At 52.3% G+C, this 17,405-nt stretch overlaps 1 protein-coding gene across 1 annotated transcript in view; it reads right to left on the bottom strand.

Moving 5' to 3' along the window:
* Positions 1 to 939: 939 nt before the first annotated feature.
* Positions 940 to 17,405, bottom strand: part of LOC117080621 (GRB2-associated-binding protein 4-like) — a 64,995-nt gene continuing 48,529 nt past the window's right edge. Inside the window, 7 exon segments of the mRNA XM_033205851.1 lie at positions 940 to 1,094; positions 1,983 to 2,087; positions 3,029 to 3,125; positions 3,440 to 3,530; positions 3,949 to 4,213; positions 7,212 to 7,297; positions 8,850 to 9,100. Of these exon segments, the coding sequence (XP_033061742.1) occupies positions 951 to 1,094; positions 1,983 to 2,087; positions 3,029 to 3,125; positions 3,440 to 3,530; positions 3,949 to 4,213; positions 7,212 to 7,297; positions 8,850 to 9,100 (1,039 nt within the window). The 3' untranslated portion in view covers positions 940 to 950.

The following is a 17,405-nucleotide window of genomic DNA, read 5'->3' as shown; positions in this document are numbered from 1 at the left end:
CACTGTCTGTGTCCTTGTCCTTTCCCTCACTGATGTGACCTTGTCAAGTTTGGGAAAAGGTCTGATAGACTCCCCGTGTCCTCAGTGCCTAAGCCTGGGTCCTGGCCACCTGAGCCTCTGAGATGCCAGGGGAGAGGGCTCCTGCTGAGGGGTAGATCCCCGGAAGCTGATCAGGCCCCTGGTTGGTGAAGTGTGGTGCTCACAGGTGCTGACAGGGCGTAGAGGCCGCCTCCATCAAACCCTGTGGGCATTTTTTGGAGGAGGAAAGTCGATTCACCCCAAGGTAGGTTGAAGTGTCTGCTCTGCCCTGTTCATTCTGAAACTCTTAATGTTTTCCCTTCCTTTTGCCTTTCCCTCTCTGCCTCTCCCACCCGGGAGCAGCTGCCATACTCTGGCCTCAGTCTGAAAGTGGGAGCCCCTGCAGGTATCAGCTGCCTTGCTGGGTCTAAGGATCTAATTCCTTTGCTTCTCAAGACCACCTTTAACCTTCCTTCTCAACTATTTCAACGTCTGATGGCCTTGCCTCTCCCCTGACCAAAAAATGTCAGGGCTGAAAAGGTCCATGTCCACTGTGGCCTGCGGGCCTTGGGTCCCAGGGTCAGCAGGGTAGCTCCTCATGTTCCAGGATTGAGGGGAACAGCCCAAAGGCTAGAGGGAAGAGGCTGAGGACCATGAGCGAGTGTGAGTGTGGAAATCTGTTGGGAGCCCGGGTCTGAGGGGCAGGAAGAGACTGAGGATGCTTGCTGGCAACCGCTCCTAGCAAGAGGGTGAAGGTGGGGACCATAGCCAGCCAAAGGCAGACGTGGGCCCCAAGTAGGCAGAGGATGTGTCTTGATCAGACCTCTGCTCTCTGGATAAAAGATGCGGTCCCTGATACCACAGAGCTGTAGAGTGTGGAGGAGCAGCTCTGAAGCACTGTCCTGACCCCGCTCTGGTTTTGGTGGCCCAAGTCACAGCTTGGCACCCCTGGGAGGCTCCAAGGACTGCCGCAGGCACATCTGTTCATGCATGGTCTTCTGCAGGGCCAAGGTCTTCTCCAGATCCACCTGGACATAGTCCACCTTCTTGCCGGACGTGACAGAGCCTATGGATGGCTGAGGGACAGAGGGTGGAAGTGGAAGTGGGAGTGTCTGTGAGTTCCTGGTGAGGAAGGACAGGTTGAGGAGGGGGCTCTCCCAAACTTTCTCAGGGGGAAAGGAACGTCTGCCTCCTGCTCTCAGCAGCCTGGGGGGCCTGGGCTTTAAAGCCTCAACTCCAGGATAACCTCTCCTGCTGCTGGATGCCACAGCCCTGCCAGCACTTCTCATCTCCCAGCTCGCAGGAAGAGCCAGGCCCTTCTCTGTCCCAAAGATTGGTCAAGGCCTTCCCCTCTAAACACTCATCCAGGGCAGGAAATTTCCCAGGTGTCAACAAGCACCAGCCTAGGCCTTTCCAGGGGTGCCTCGGTGAGCCCTGTCTCCCCAAAGCGGGCAATGCACAGAGGTGGAGCTCTCCACCCTGATGTCTAGACAGGCTGGCTACTGTCTAGTAGTAGACAGTGCTTTACTGTCTACTAGTAGGTGTGCTTTCTCGGGAGGCTTTCCGGGGCCCCGAAGTCCCTTCTGAGGCCCCCGCATCCATGGCCAAGCTCTGGAACCCTCCCACACAGTGAGTTCTCCTCACAGAAGAGTTTGGCCTGGAGCCAGGTTGCTGAGTCCTGGGTCTCTCCTAATGTATTCTGCAACCTCCACAGATCAGGTCTCCACAGAGTCATCTGTCTATCTCTACAGGGAGTCGGGGCAGGCTGATGAAGGTACCACACTGAGAGGGAAGGAACAGGAGCCCCGAGATCCAGATCAGAGCACCACTGAGCATAAAAGCCAGGCACTGGGCTGGGAGTGGCAGCCCAGCAGCCCGGTGCTGCTGGTGCTGAAGGACCTGGCCCCACACTCTCTCCCCCAGGGCCCAAGGACTCTGCCCAACCCCAGCTCCAACCCAGGCACCTTGCTCGGCTGGAAGTCCAGGGCCACATACTGGATGTTACCAGTGCTCCTTGGCAGGGCTGAACTGCTGGTGCCACCAGAAACAGGAAATGCAGATGCCGGATTCTGCTGTCACAAGGAGGAAAATCCTGCAAATGAGTCTAGGACATAGACAGATGCAGCACCTAGTGGATCACACCTGTGGGTGTAACTGCGAGCCCACTGGGTCCTACTCTGAGCCATGCACTGGGGCACTCTCTGCTCATTCAAACCCTCTCAGCAGTCCTGTGAGCCAGGTGTGACTACTGTGCCTCTCCTTCATACACTAGATGCTGCACCCAATCAGTCCTCTGAAACTCCCACCCACGACCCAGAATGAGTCCGTCTTACGAAGCAGCTGCCTCCCCCTTCAGCTCTCAGAGATCGGTAGTGCCCACCACCCCAGGCTGCATGGAGCCTACTCCCTTGGCAGCTCTCCAGGAGACACGCAGCATCCCCCCAGCCTGCTCCCTAGACGGCTGCCACCTTGCTGGGACATTCCTAAAGTGTGGCTCTGGTGAGAAAAGCGGCCGCCCTGGGCTCTGGGTTTTGGCTGCTTTGCTGGGTAGCTGGCTCATTCTTCCGGTATCTATGCAGCAACTATCAAGTGCTGGTCATGATGCCCTCTTCAGTGCCAATCTAAGGGGTATCCTGTGCTCCACCTGCATCTCCACATATCTCACAGCCCTCACCATGGTGAGGCATGTACATTTGTGTCTCCTCATGGCCAAGCAGACACCTCCAACGCTGCCTCTTCCAGGGCAGGGCACCACCTGTATCACCATCATGAGGGCGAGGCAGGCTGCCTCTGCTCTTCAAGTTCCAGACTTCCTTAAGGGGAAACTATCATATTCCTAACCCTGATGACTGCCTGATATGCCTGCGCTTAAGAAGGCTTGCAACAGGAGACCAAATCACACCTGACTGGGCTGGGGTGTCAGTGGGGTAGCTAAGCTGGGAACCAGGGACATGAGTGTGGGTCCCAGGGGACTCTGATAGGAGCCTTACAGTGACCCCCAAGGACTCACCAGGAAAATATCTCTCTCTCCAATGTCTTCTGAGTCTGTGCTGGTGATGCTCTGCATGGAGATGGGGTGTTGGGAGGAGCTGGAGTCAAAGGTGTGGCTGTCGTGGGAAGAAGGCAAGGAGTACATCTCGGGTGGGGCTCAGGGCTTCTGTCAGGGCTCCAGCCTCCAGCTGGGCCCTGACTTGAAGCATCCAGACCTCACACTGTTACCAGATCAAGAACTGATAGGGGCAGGGATCATTATTCCCCCTTTACAGATGAGAAGACCACCACACCTCATAAGACGGAGTCAAGATCAGCTATGTCCACATCAACATCAGCATCCAGTTTCCTGACCACAAGCCAATGGCCATCCCACTCACTCCTCCACCAACCCGGTCCCAAGCTCCTGTTTCCACTGACAGACACTCACCTGGTCCCAGACCAGGACTCTGAGACAGGTGGCTTGAAGGAGAGCTCACTGATGACCCTGTTGTTTCTCAGGTTGGATGGTGTCGGATTTGCTGGAGCAGGAAAAGAACCGTAAGTCATCAGCCAGGTCTGGTTCCCTGCGGCCAGACTGATCCCCACCAGGTATCCCACTCCTTCCCTGAACCCCGTGCTGGGCCAAGGCCACAAGGTGAGGTCATGGCAGCCTGGAACCTGAACTCTAGCTCTTCTTCCTGGTCTACACGTGGAGAGCACAGAGCAAACTTCACTGGACACCTGCTGTGAGCCAGGGCCACTGTGCCAGACACTCTCCTTCCAAACAAACCCAGGAAGTAGGAGTTACTATGTCCATTTCACAGAGAAGAAAACTGAGGCTCAGAGAACTCACATAACTTGCCAACGTCAGACGTTCCACATCCAGGATCCACTTGACCCCTAAGCGAATGAAGAGTCCCTGGACATTGTCAAGAGATAGAATGGGGAAAGACTTACCTTTCCGGTTAGGCTTGAGGCTGCGGTTGACAGGGGGCAGCTGGACCTCATGTCCCTGGCTGAGGTCTTGGTGCACAGAAAGCTCTGTGAGTGGGAAGCCAAGCAGGTCAGAGCAAACAAGACATGAGACTACAGTGGTGCAGACACCCTGAGAATCACTGCCTGCTTGCTCCACAGCCAGCAGGGTAGGGAAGCCTGGGTTCATGGGCACACAGCTGTCCTCAGAAGCAATGCTGTCCGATAGGCCCACGACTGCTTTTCCTGGCTAGGAAGGGAAAGTGAAAGAAACACAGCTATCACCAGCAAGAACAAGATAGGAATGAGGATTTCTAGACAAGGCCAAAAAGAGTCATGACTGGATGTTTTGAACGAAACTCTTGATCACCCTGGCTGGGGGCTTCTGTCTTCAGCAGCCACCGGAGGCCCAGACAGAAGTGCTCTAGCCAGGAACCCCATGCATGGGGCCCCTCTGGGCAGCCTCAGGGGTCAGACTTTGGAGCAGCTTCCATGACACAGTCACACATAAAAGTGGAAGAGTTTTCAGTTCTTACGGGTCCTGGGAGGTCAGGGAGCACAGACAAAGAGCGCAAGAGGAGAGAGGGTGGCAACTGGCAGTGTATCTCGCAGAATGGGGTGTGGATCACTTAATTAAGGTCAGAGTAAATGCCTGGATGATCCATTTAAAGGGAGCAGCAAGACAGTGGCGAGCCAGTCTGCCGGCTGGGGGAGGTGAGTCTAAGCTCCTATCTCTGGCCACTGACTGAAGCCACATGGGTGTGATGTAGAACTGGAAACCACTGGGGTGACTAAGTCCTCTGCCTCTGTTCTGAGAAAGTTAAACCTGCATTCACTGTGGATGCCAGGGCAGCATACAATTATAAGCCTGCACTACATGGGGAGGGCTACACTTTGAAGCTATCAGAGTGACCCTGGAAAGACTCTGAAATCAAGGTAGAGGTAAGAAAAAATGAGATGCCTGGGCCCTTCTAGCTCTCAGGACCCCATGGGGTCCAACTACAATTTGTGACAAATCTATAGGATAAAATATCTTTAGTGGCTGGGTCTACTCTGGTTTCTGGATGCTGGACCCAGGCAGAAGGCAGCACAGGCCGTGCACCATGCAGATGTGGCCCAGCACCCAATGTCCACTAGGGTTTCTGCATACCGGACCCAGGCAGAAGACAGCACAGGCAATGCACCATGCAGATAGGGTCCAGCACCCAACGTCCACTCGGGTTTCTGTATACCGGACCCAGGCAGAAGGCAGCACAGGCCGTGCACCATGCAGGTGTGGCCCAGCACCCAATGTCCACTCTGGTTTCCGGATACCAGATCCAGGCAGAAGGCAGCACAGGCTGTGCACCAAGCAGGTGTGGCCTCAAGACCCACCATCCACCCCTCAAGTCCTGACTCAGCATTGGCAGGTGTGGGGAAAAGAAAGAGAGATCAGACTGTTATTGTATCTATGTAGAAAGAAGTAGACATAAGAGACTCCATTTTGTTCTGTATTTGAGATGCTGTTAACCTGTGACCCTACCCCCAACCCTGTCCTTGCCAGAGACATGTGCTGTGGTGACTCAAGGTTTAATGGATTTGGGGCTGTGCAGGGTGTGCTTTGTTCAACAAGTGCCTGAAGGCAGTACGCTTGTGAAAAGTCATCACCATTCTCTTAATCTCAAGTACCCAGGGACACATACACGGCGGAAAGTCGCAGGGACCTCTGCCTAGGAAAGCTAGGCATTGTCCAAGGTTTCTCCCCATGTGACAAAGTCTGAAATATGGCCTTGTGGGAAGGGAAAGACCTGATCATCCAACACTCGTGAAGGGTCGGAGCTGAGGAGGATCAGTATAAGAGGAAAGAAGGCCTCTGGGCAGTTGAGATAGAGAAAAGCATCTGTCTCCTGCCCGTCCCTGGGCAATGGAACATCTCAGTGTAAAACCCGATTGTATGTTCTATTTACTTGAGATAGGAGAAAACCGCCTTAGGACTGAAGGTGGGACGTGCTAGCGGCAGTGCTGCTCTTCATGTCCTAAAAAGGTTTATGGAGATGTTTGCATATGCATATCAAGGCACAGCACTTTTCCTTAAACTTATTCATGTCACAGAGATCTTTATTCACATGTCTTTCTGCGGACCTTCTCCCTACTATGATCCTATTTGTCCTGCCACTTCCCCTTTTCTGCCATGGTAAAGATAATGATCAATAAATACTGAGGGAACTCAGAGACTGGTGCTGGCGCAGGTCCTGTGTATGCTGAGCAATACAGAGGGTATTGGGACCCCTGGGCCCACTTTTTCTTTGTCTCTGTGTCTCATTTCTTTTCTCAAGTCTGTCATTCCACCTAACAAGAAACACTCACAGGTGTGGAGGGGCAGGCCACCCCTTCAGGCAGGTCAGCATCTTAGACCCTGATCAAGGCAAGGATCATATCAGATGTCTTGGCCCTGGAAGGTGTGGTGTGGGGCGAGGTGCACTTCCGCAGACAGGGAGATTCCTCTCCCCCAACGGCTGTGATTACCAGACAAGGTATCAGGGAGGTACAGGGAGCTTGGGGCTCACTCAGGCTTGTGCGTGACCACCAAGCTGCAGGCAGAGCTGCCACAGAGTTGTGCAATGCAGCAGACCTAGGTACAGCCTTCCTCCAGCTCCTGCCCCATCTGCCCTCTGCCTTGGTTACCTAATTCCCACCATCTTTATAAGGGGCCTGGAGCCAGGCTTTGTTGCTTGTCTGACACCTTGGAGAACTGTGGTTACCCTTTCCAGGTGGCAGCCTGGAATCCATCCACCTCACCTGACTCTGAGTACTGCCCTTGCCTTGAGGCTCACATGGAAGCACCCCCTTCTCCAGAGGATCTCCTGGACAAGGCTGCTGAATCAGATCACCCACCACCCCAGTAGCCTGTCCCCTCTGCCTACCCATAGCAAAGGCTCACAGGGAAGCACTCCTGCTCCAGGGGACCTCATGGGTTAGAGCACCGGCTTAGAGCACCCAGAACCCCAGCATTCTGCACCCTCTGCTACCCACAGGGCTGGTGAGCCTTGTGATCCCATCTACTTAAGTACTCACTTCCTTCCAGACCTGGATACCTGTATCTCACTTATCCAAAAACTGAACCTATGAATCTGAACTGAGGGAAGAACCTAGGCAGGCTCCTAGGAGGGAGATGCTGTCACCCTTTGGGGAATGTGCTTTTAGTTCCATGGAGTGTGACCTTTAGCTCCCTGAACCAGCCTGGGGACCCCTGGCTCAGTCATACTCACCAGGAAAGAACTGACTCCCTCATGCATGCACTCAGCAGGCCGGCCGGCATTCCCTCCACCATGCTGGGGGTACGTGCAGGAGGAAGCTATGACAGAGGAAGGAGATCCACATGTATCACAGCTGATCCACGTGTTGATGCCTCCCACACCCTCCCCAGTGCTGCTCAGGGTCTCACTGACGCTCCAGAGGACACGACTCCCAACCCCAAATGACAAGGTGTTACCTCTAACACATCCTTGCTCCCTACCACAACTCCTCCTGGGTTTCCAGGTCCAGCTCCACTGTTACCCAGAGTGTCTCTCCTAGACATCTACCCGCAGGACACACTTCTCCTTCAACTCCTACAGCACCCACCACCCATCCCCTTCACCCACCTGCCACCTCCAGGAACAGTAAAGAGGGCTTGTACTGACTTCTACATGTCGGTTTCATTTCATTTTATACATAATGTGAGCTCTGAACAGCAAACCTGTTTTATATATGTCTCTATCATTTCAATTTCACAGCACAAGGGCCTTGCTCAAATTGCTGAAACACTGAAAAGACTGCAAGGAGTTCTAACCCAGGATCCAGGACCTCAGGGTGAGGCTCATCTTTGCCACTTCTGACTTGCAACCCTGAATAAGCCTAAGAACCATGGGCCTCATATAAAACAGAGAAAACAAGGCTTTACCCCACCAAACTCTCTCACAACAGGAAGAACAAACAAAGGCTTTGCAAGATGTAAGAATGGATGCAAAAGGAAAGGAGTTACTATTGATCCATTTTTTTTCCATTGAGGAGAGGAGGTTATATGCAGATATACAATACTCTCAGTGGAAAACAAATGACAAAAAAATCTAGGTGTTTCAAATACAAGTTTAGACCTCAAACAAAGAGATCCAAGTATAGGCTGGAAAATATTTTGAAGATCTCATTTTGTTTCAACTGTGAGTCCACACCGGTTTGGCTCCAGTCTGGACTGATCTCCTCAATTTCTATTTTAAGTCTTTGCTTTGATTTACACATACATACACGATTATTTAGAATTCCAAACCCATAATGTGCTGCACTGCAACCAAGAATGTTCTGTCTCCCTTAGTGGAGGCCGAGTCTGCCACAGTCTTGCCACTGTGGGTGTCTACTAACAGCCTCCAGTGCTGGGGGACCCACCGGTTAAGGTCCAGACAGGAGATGAACTTGACTATCAGTGACCTGAGTGGCTCCCAAGTCTCCCTTGGCCATGGGAGACCAAGGACAAGCTAACCACTGACAACCCGGTGCCACCTCCCCTCTCCCTCTAATTCTCGGTGAGGGCTCACACTGACCTTGGTGACATCGGCTGTTGTGCATTGCAGGAAGGGTATTCCGCCTGGGGATGGCAGCGTCAATGGACCACCTGCTGCTTTCACTGACTGAAGGTCTCTGCTGAGGGCTGCCCCACTGACATACTTCTGCCTGACTTGCCTTGGGCAGGGGAAGGGAGCCAATGGGCCCAGGAGTGGCCACGGCCGTGGCATAGAGGTTCCTGTCTAATGTGACTGTCCCAGGGATCTGGTGCCCTGAGAGTAGGATGGCCGGAGCACCACTATTGTTCACCAGGTGGCCCCCAAACTCCTGGCACAGGGTGCTTCTGGGTGCCTTGAAGGGGTACACACCCTCATTATCTGCCTCAGAGCCTGTGAGGCTGCCTCTGGTGTGGCCATGGGAGGCCAGGCTCCAGGGGGTTCTGTGGGTGCTGCCTCTGAATTCTGTATTGTGCTGGCTCCGCTTGGAAAGGCTATGGAAGCCATGGATGTGACCGCTGACTCCATCGACACTGCATTCACTGTGCTGGGCAAGATTTTGCACGGCTGTGCTTCTCCTCATGGGGAATGGGGCCCTGGAGCCCTGGGAGAAGCTGGCACTCCTAAGACAGAGAAAGGAGGGAAGGGGCAGGGGTGAGAGGAGGCCAGGACTGCCCCAGTGAGGCAGGCGGGGAAGTTCCCAGCCCCATGTAGTGAGATGATATGGAGAAAACACAGGAAGAGGAATTGGGCAGACTGAGGTTTGTCTAGTTTGGGAGTTCACTACCTTATGGCCTTGAGCATTTTCCCTTTCTGAATTAGTGTCTCCATCTATAAAATGATGATTAAAAACTCACTTTGCAGATTGCTTAGAAATCAGACTCTATAAGAAGGCAAGGAGTACATCCTGGGTGCAGCTCAGGGCTTCTGTCAGGGCTCCAGCCTCCAGCTGGGCCCTGACTTGAAGCATCCAGACCTCACACTGTTACCAGATCAAGAACTGATAGGGGCAGGGATCATTATTCCCCCTTTACCGATGAGAAGACCACCACACCTCGTGAGACGGAGTCAAGATCAGCTATGTCCACATCAACAACAGCATCCAGTTTCCTGACCACAAGCCAATGGCCATCCCACTCACTCCTCCACCAACCCGGTCCCAAGCTCCTGTTTCCACTGACAGACACTCACCTGGTCCCAGACCAGGACTCTGAGACAGGTGGCTTGAAGGAGAGCTCACTGATGACCCTGTTGTTTCTCAGGTTGGATGGTGTCGGATTTGCTGGAGCAGGAAAAGAACCGTAAGTCATCAGCCAGGTCTGGTTCCCTGCGGCCAGACTGATCCCCACCAGGTATCCCACTCCTTCCCTGAACCCCGTGCTGGGCCAAGGCCACAAGGTGAGGTCATGGCAGCCTGGAACCTGAACTCTAGCTCTTCTTCCTGGTCTACACGTGGAGAGCACAGAGCAAACTTCACTGGACACCTGCTGTGAGCCAGGGCCACTGTGCCAGACACTCTCCTTCCAAACAAACCCAGGAAGTAGGAGTTACTATGTCCATTTCACAGAGAAGAAAACTGAGGCTCAGAGAACTCACATAACTTGCCAACGTCAGACGTTCCACATCCAGGATCCACCTGACCCCTAAGCGAATGAAGAGTCCCTGGACATTGTCAAGAGATAGAATGGGGAAAGACTTACCTTTCCGGTTAGGCTTGAGGCTGCGGTTGACAGGGGGCAGCTGGACCTCATGTCCCTGGCTGAGGTCTTGGTGCACAGAAAGCTCTGTGAGTGGGAAGCCAAGCAGGTTAAAGCAAACAGGACATGAGCCCACAGTGGTGCAGACACCCTGAGAATCACTGCCTGCTTGCTCCACAGCCAGCAGGGTAGGGAAGCCTGGGTTCATGGGCACACAGCTGTCCTCAGAAGCAATGCTGTCCGATAGGCCCACGACTGCTTTTCCTGGCTAGGAAGGGAAAGTGAAAGAAACACAGCTATCACCAGCAAGAACAAGATAGGAATGAGGATTTCTAGACAAGGCCAAAAAGAGTCATGACTGGATGTTTTGAACGAAACTCCTGATCACCCTGGCTGGGGGCTTCTGTCTTCAGCAGCCACCGGAGGCCCAGACAGAAGTGCTCTAGCCAGGAACCCCATGCATGGGGCCCCTCTGGGCAGCCTCAGGGGTCAGACTTTGGAGCAGCTTCCATGACACAGTCACACATAAAAGTGGAAGAGTTTTCAGTTCTTACAGGTCCTGGGAGGTCAGGGAGCACAGACAAAGAGCTCAAGAGGAGAGAGGGTGGCAACTGGCAGTGTATCTCGCAGAATGGGGTGTGGATCACTTAATTAAGGTCAGAGTAAATGCCTGGATGATCCATTTAAAGGGAGCAGCAAGACAGTGGCGAGCCCAGTCTGCCGGCTGGGGGAGGTGAGTCTAAGCTCCTATCTCTGGCCACTGACTGAAGCCACATGGGTGTGATGTAGAACTGGAAACCACTGGGGTGACTAAGTCCTCTGCGTCTGTTCTGAGAAAGTTAAACCTGCATTCACTGTGGATGCCAGGGCAGCATACAATTATAAGCCTTCACTACATGGGGAGGGCTACACTTTGAAGCTATCAGAGTGACCCTAGAAAGACTCTGAAATCAAGGTAGAGGTAAGAAAAAATGAGATGTCTGGGCCCTTCTAGCTCTCAGGACCTTGTGGGGTCCAACTACAATTTGTGTCAAATCTATAGGATAAAATATCTTTAGTGGCTGGGTCTACTCTGGTTTCTGGATGCTGAACCCAGGCAGAAGGCAGCACAGGCCGTGCACCATGCAGATGTGGCCCAGCACCCAATGTCCACTCTGGTTTCTGGATGCCGGACCCAAGCAGAAGGCAGCATAGGCCATGCACCATGCAGGTGTGGCCTCAAGACCCACCATCCTCCTCAAGTCCTGACTCAGCATTGGCAGGTGTGGGGAAAAGAAAGAGAGATCAGACTGTTACTATGTCTAATGTAGAAAAGAAGTAGACATAAGAGACTCCATTTTGTTCTGTATTTGAGATGCTGTTAACCTGTGACCCTACCCCCAACCCTGTCCTTGCCAGAGACATGTGCTGTGGTGACTCAAGGTTTAATGGATTTGGGGCTGTGCAGGTTGTGCTTTGTTCAACAAGTGCCTGAAGGCAGTACGCTTGTGAAAAGTCATCACCATTCTCTTAATCTCAAGTACCCAGGGACACATACACGGCGGAAAGTCGCAGGGACCTCTGCCTAGGAAAGCTAGGCATTGTCCAAGGTTTCTCCCCATGTGACAGTCTGAAATATGGCCTTGTGAGAAGGGAAAGACCTGATCATCCAACACCCGTGAAGGGTCGGAGCTGAGGAGGATCAGTATAAGAGGAAAGAAGGCCTCTGGGCAGTTGAGATAGAGAAAAGCATCTGTCTCCTGCCCGTCCCTGGGCAATGGAACATCTCAGTGTAAAACCCGATTGTATGTTATTTACTTGAGATAGGAGAAAACCGCCTTAGGACTGAAGGTGGGACGTGCTAGCGGCAGTGCTGCTCTTCATGTCCTAAAAAGGTTTATGGAGATGTTTGCATATGCATATCAAGGCACAGCACTTTTCCTTAAACTTATTCATGTCACAGAGATCTTTATTCACATGTCTTTCTGCGGACCTTCTCCCTACTATGATCCTATTTGTCCTGCCACTTCCCCTTTTCTGCCATGGTAAAGATAATGATCAATAAATACTGAGGGAACTCAGAGACTGGTGCTGGCGCAGGTCCTGTGTATGCTGAGCAATACAGAGGGTATTGGGACCCCTGGGCCACTTTTTCTTTGTCTCTGTGTCTCATTTCTTTTCTCAAGTCTGTCATTCCACCTAACAAGAAACACTCACAGGTGTGGAGGGGCAGGCCACCCCTTCAGGCAGGTCAGCATCTTAGACCCTGATCAAGGCAAGGATCATATCAGATGTCTTGGCCCTGGAAGGTGTGGTGTGGGGCGAGGTGCACTTCCGCAGACAGGGAGATTCCTCTCCCCCAACGGCTGTGATTACCAGACAAGGTATCAGGGAGGTACAGGGAGCTTGGGGCTCACTCAGGCTTGTGCGTGACCACCAAGCTGCAGGCAGAGCTGCCACAGAGTTGTGCAATGCAGCAGACCTAGGTACAGCCTTCCTCCAGCTCCTGCCCCATCTGCCCTCTGCCTTGGTTACCTAATTCCCACCATCTTTATAAGGGGCCTGGAGCCAGGCTTTGTTGCTTGTCTGACACCTTGGAGAACTGTGGTTACCCTTTCCAGGTGGCAGCCTGGAATCCATCCACCTCACCTGACTCTGAGTACTGCCCTTGCCTTGAGGCTCACATGGAAGCACCCCCTTCTCCAGAGGATCTCCTGGACAAGGCTGCTGAATCAGATCACCCACCACCCCAGTAGCCTGTCCCCTCTGCCTACCCATAGCAAACGCTCACAGGGAAGCACTCCTGCTCCAGGGGACCTCATGGGTTAGAGCACCGGCTTAGAGCACCCAGAACCCCAGCATTCTGCACCCTCTGCTACCCACAGGGCTGGTGAGCCTTGTGATCCCATCTACTTAAGTACTCACTTCCTTCCAGACCTGGATACCTGTATCTCACTTATCCAAAAACTGAACCTATGAATCTGAACTGAGGGAAGAACCTAGGCAGGCTCCTAGGAGGGAGATGCTGTCACCCTTTGGGGAATGTGCTTTTAGTTCCATGGAGTGTGACCTTTAGCTCCCTGAACCAGCCTGGGGACCCCTGGCTCAGTCATACTCACCAGGAAAGAACTGACTCCTCATGCATGCACTCAGCAGGCCGGCCGGCATTCCCTCCACCATGCTGGGGGTACGTGCAGGAGGAAGCTATGACAGAGGAAGGAGATCCACATGTATCACAGCTGATCCACGTGTTGATGCCTCCCACACCCTCCCCAGTGCTGCTCAGGGTCTCACTGACGCTCCAGAGGACACGACTCCCAACCCCAAATGACAAGGTGTTACCTCTAACACATCCTTGCTCCCTACCACAACTCCTCCTGGGTTTCCAGGTCCAGCTCCACTGTTACCCAGAGTGTCTCTCCTAGACATCTACCCGCAGGACACACTTCTCCTTCAACTCCTACAGCACCCACCACCCATCCCCTTCACCCACCTGCCACCTCCAGGAACAGTAAAGAGGGCTTGTACTGACTTCTACATGTCGGTTTCATTTCATTTTATACATAAATGTGAGCTCTGAACAGCAAACCTGTTTTATATATGTCTCTATCATTTCAATTTCACAGCACAAGGGCCTTGCTCAAATTGCTGAAACACTGAAAAGACTGCAAGGAGTTCTAACCCAGGATCCAGGACCTCAGGGTGAGGCTCATCTTTGCCACTTCTGACTTGCAACCCTGAATAAGCCTAAGAACCATGGGCCTCATATAAAACAGAGAAAACAAGGCTTTACCCCACCAAACTCTCTCACAACAGGAAGAACAAACAAAGCTTTGCAAGATGTAAGAATGGATGCAAAAGGAAAGGAGTTACTATTGATCCATTTTTTTCCATTGAGGAGAGGAGGTTATATGCAGATATACAATACTCTCAGTGGAAAACAAATGACAAAAAAATCTAGGTGTTTCAAATACAAGTTTAGACCTCAAACAAAGAGATCCAAGTATAGGCTGGAAAATATTTTGAAGATCTCATTTTGTTTCAACTGTGAGTCCACACCGGTTTGGCTCTAGTTTGGACTGATCTCCTCAATTTCTATTTTAAGTCTTTGCTTTGATTTACACATACATACACGATTATTTAGAATTCCAAACCCGGCCAGGCACAGTGGCTCAAGCCTGTAATCCCAGCACTTTGGGAGGCCGAGACGGGCGGATCACAAGGTCAGGAGATCAAGACTATCCTGGCTAACACGGTGAAACCCCATCTCTACTAAAAAATACAAAAAACTTGCTGGGCAAGGTGGCGGGTGCCTGTAGTCCCAGCTCCTCCGGAGGCTGAGGCAGGAGAATGATGTAAACCCGGGAGGCGGAGCTTGCAGTGATCTGAGATCTGGCCACTGCACTCCAGCCCAGGCGACAGAGCGAGACTCCGTCTCAAAAAAAAAAAAAAAAAAAAGAATTCCAAACCTATAATGTGCTGCACTGCAACCAAGAATGTTCTGTCTCCCTTAGTGGAGGCCGAGTCTGCCACAGTCTTGCCACTGTGGTGTCTACTAACAGCCTCCAGTGCTGGGGGACCCACGGTTAAGGTCCAGACAGGAGATGAACTTGACTATCAGTGACCTGAGTGGCTCCCAAGTCTCCCTTGGCCATGGGAGACCAAGGACAAGCTAACCACTGACAACCCGGTGCCACCTCCCCTCTCCCTCTAATTCTCGGTGAGGGCTCACACTGACCTTGGTGACATCGGCTGTTGTGCATTGCAGGAAGGGTATTCCGCCTGGGGATGGCAGCGTCAATGGACCACCTGCTGCTTTCACTGACTGAAGGTCTCTGCTGAGGGCTGCCCCACTGACATGCTTCTGCCTGACTTGCCTTGGGCAGGGGAAGGGAGCCAATGGGCCCAGGAGTGGCCACGGCCGTGGCATAGAGGTTCCTGTCTAATGTGACTGTCCCAGGGATCTGGTGCCCTGAGAGTAGGATGGCCGGAGCACCACTATTGTTCACCAGGTGGCCCCCAAACTCCTGGCACAGGGTGCTTCTGGGTGCCTTGAAGGGGTACACACCCTCATTATCTGCCTCAGAGCCTGTGAGGCTGCCTCTGGTGTGGCCATGGGAGGCCAGGCTCCAGGGGGTTCTGTGGGTGCTGCCTCTGAATTCTGTATTGTGCTGGCTCCGCTTGGAAAGGCTATGGAAGCCATGGATGTGACCGCTGACTCCATCGACACTGCATTCACTGTGCTGGGCAAGATCTTGCACGGCTGTGCTTCTCCTCATGGGGTATGGGGCCCTGGAGCCCTGGGAGAAGCTGGCACTCCTAAGACAGAGAAAGGAGGGAAGGGGCAGGGGTGAGAGGAGGCCAGGACTGCCCCAGTGAGGCAGGCGGGGAAGTTCCCAGCCCCATGTAGTGAGATGATATGGAGAAAACACAGGAAGAGGAATTGGGCAGACCTGAGGTTTGTCTAGTTTGGGAGTTCACTACCTTGTGGCCTTGAGCATTTTCCCTTTCTGAATTAGTGTCTCCATCTATAAAATGATGATTAAAAACTCACTTTGCAGATTGCTTAGAAATCAGACTCTATTATATCTAGAGCTAGTATATCTATATCTGGGCTGTGATTAGCAGAGTGATCAGTTTCGCTCCCACAAAACAGACAGCAGCAAGCCAGGTACACTGACTATTGGTTCCCTGCTGTGAGCATTCCAGAATGTGCATGTCTGAATGCCCAGGCTGAGAAATGGTGGGGAGAGCTTTGAAGTGGGTGGCAGGAAGCAGCAAGCAAGTCATCTCATCTCTGAGTCTCAGTGTTCCCCTGTAAAGTAAACCAGCAGCTCATGGGTGTCAATGTGGTTAATGTTTGCACGAACGGAGGCAAGATGGTGCACTTCCGGGTTCTTCTTCACCAACGTTTCCCGCACGCGTGAAAATGCAGCCGGCGCCCGGGAAGGTGCAAACCAACTAGGCATGCACCAGGTGATGTCAATCCGAAGAGACCAAGATTTACCTGGTCGCACTTGCGGAACGCCCCCTGACACGCCTGTGCCCCGCCTATTGCCCCCCACTCCTAGAAAAGCCGCTCCGGAGGGATGCCAGGCGCGGCCTTCCTCAGTCCTCCACTCCTGTCGGGATGTCAGGACTGCAGGAACTCCATCCGAGAGCCCCACCGGGGGACTCTGTCGGCCTTCTTTGCCGGAGGCTGAAAGACCTCTTCCCCACACCTTAGGTGACCAAAATAAACTTGCAGTTTTGCTCCTATACTTGCCTACTCGCTGGTTCTTTTGTGCCCGCTCTGGTGGTCTTAGAAAAACAAATCAGTTAAGTTATAAAGAACTATTCAGAAGTAAGCAACAGATTCATCTTCTACCAGGTATTATGGTGGTTAGAGAGGCAATTAGAGGCAAAAGTTTCTCTCCCCAGAAACCTAAACATCTAAAGAAAAAATAGTTTCCTGTTTGGCAACTACATTTGGGATGAAAAAAGGTTTGAAGCCAGGCACAGTGGCTCACACCTGTAATCTCAGCACTTTAGGAAGCCCAAACAGGCAGGTGGCTTGAGTTCAAGAGTTCGAGACTAGCCTCGACAGCACGGTGAAAACCTGTCTCTTCAAAAAAAAAAAAAAAAAATTAGCCGGGCACGGTGATGTGCACCTGTAGTCCCAGTTACTTGGCTGGGAGGCTGAGGTGGGAGGATGGCTTGAGCCCAGGAGGCCGAGGCTGCAATGAGCTGAGATCATGCTATTGCACTCCAGCTTGGGCAACAGATCCAGACCCTATCTCAGAAAAAGAAAAAAGAGTAAGTTTTGAATTATTAAAATGTAGGTTTTGGGAGATAAGGCAAGTAGTAAAAAGAGAATCAATGAATGAGAAGGGAGCTGTGTCATGTTCCAGCGCTGCCACTGATAAGCTCTGTGTGCCTTCCTGATTACCCCAGACGTGACTCGGAAATCACAGTGATTTCCAAGTGTCCATCTGGCTCTGCAGCTCTACAGCCTTTGGCTTTATGAGAGTGGTTTGGAACTGGGTTCTATGTTCTGTGTGGGTGCTCTGGGAAACTGGAGGATGTAGTTTTGAGCAAGTATGGATCTAGGTCTTCTTCCCTATCTTTTATATTATTATTCCTCCTAGGATTTAATGTAGGGAAAAAAGTAAGACTGGATCCTTACAGCAGTGGTTCTCAGCCTCTTCATGGCCACAGGCATCTTTAAAAAGCTGAGCAAAAGCTCTTGGGGTATCTCCCCAGAATGAGGCAT

The sequence above is a fragment of the Trachypithecus francoisi genome, unplaced genomic scaffold, assembly GCF_009764315.1.
Source record: "Trachypithecus francoisi isolate TF-2019V2 unplaced genomic scaffold, Tfra_2.0 Contig00231, whole genome shotgun sequence".
NCBI classification, from domain to species: domain Eukaryota; kingdom Metazoa; phylum Chordata; class Mammalia; order Primates; family Cercopithecidae; genus Trachypithecus; species Trachypithecus francoisi.
The sequence above is the reverse complement of the archived record's forward strand: the minus strand, read 5'-3'. Positions and strand labels throughout refer to the sequence as shown.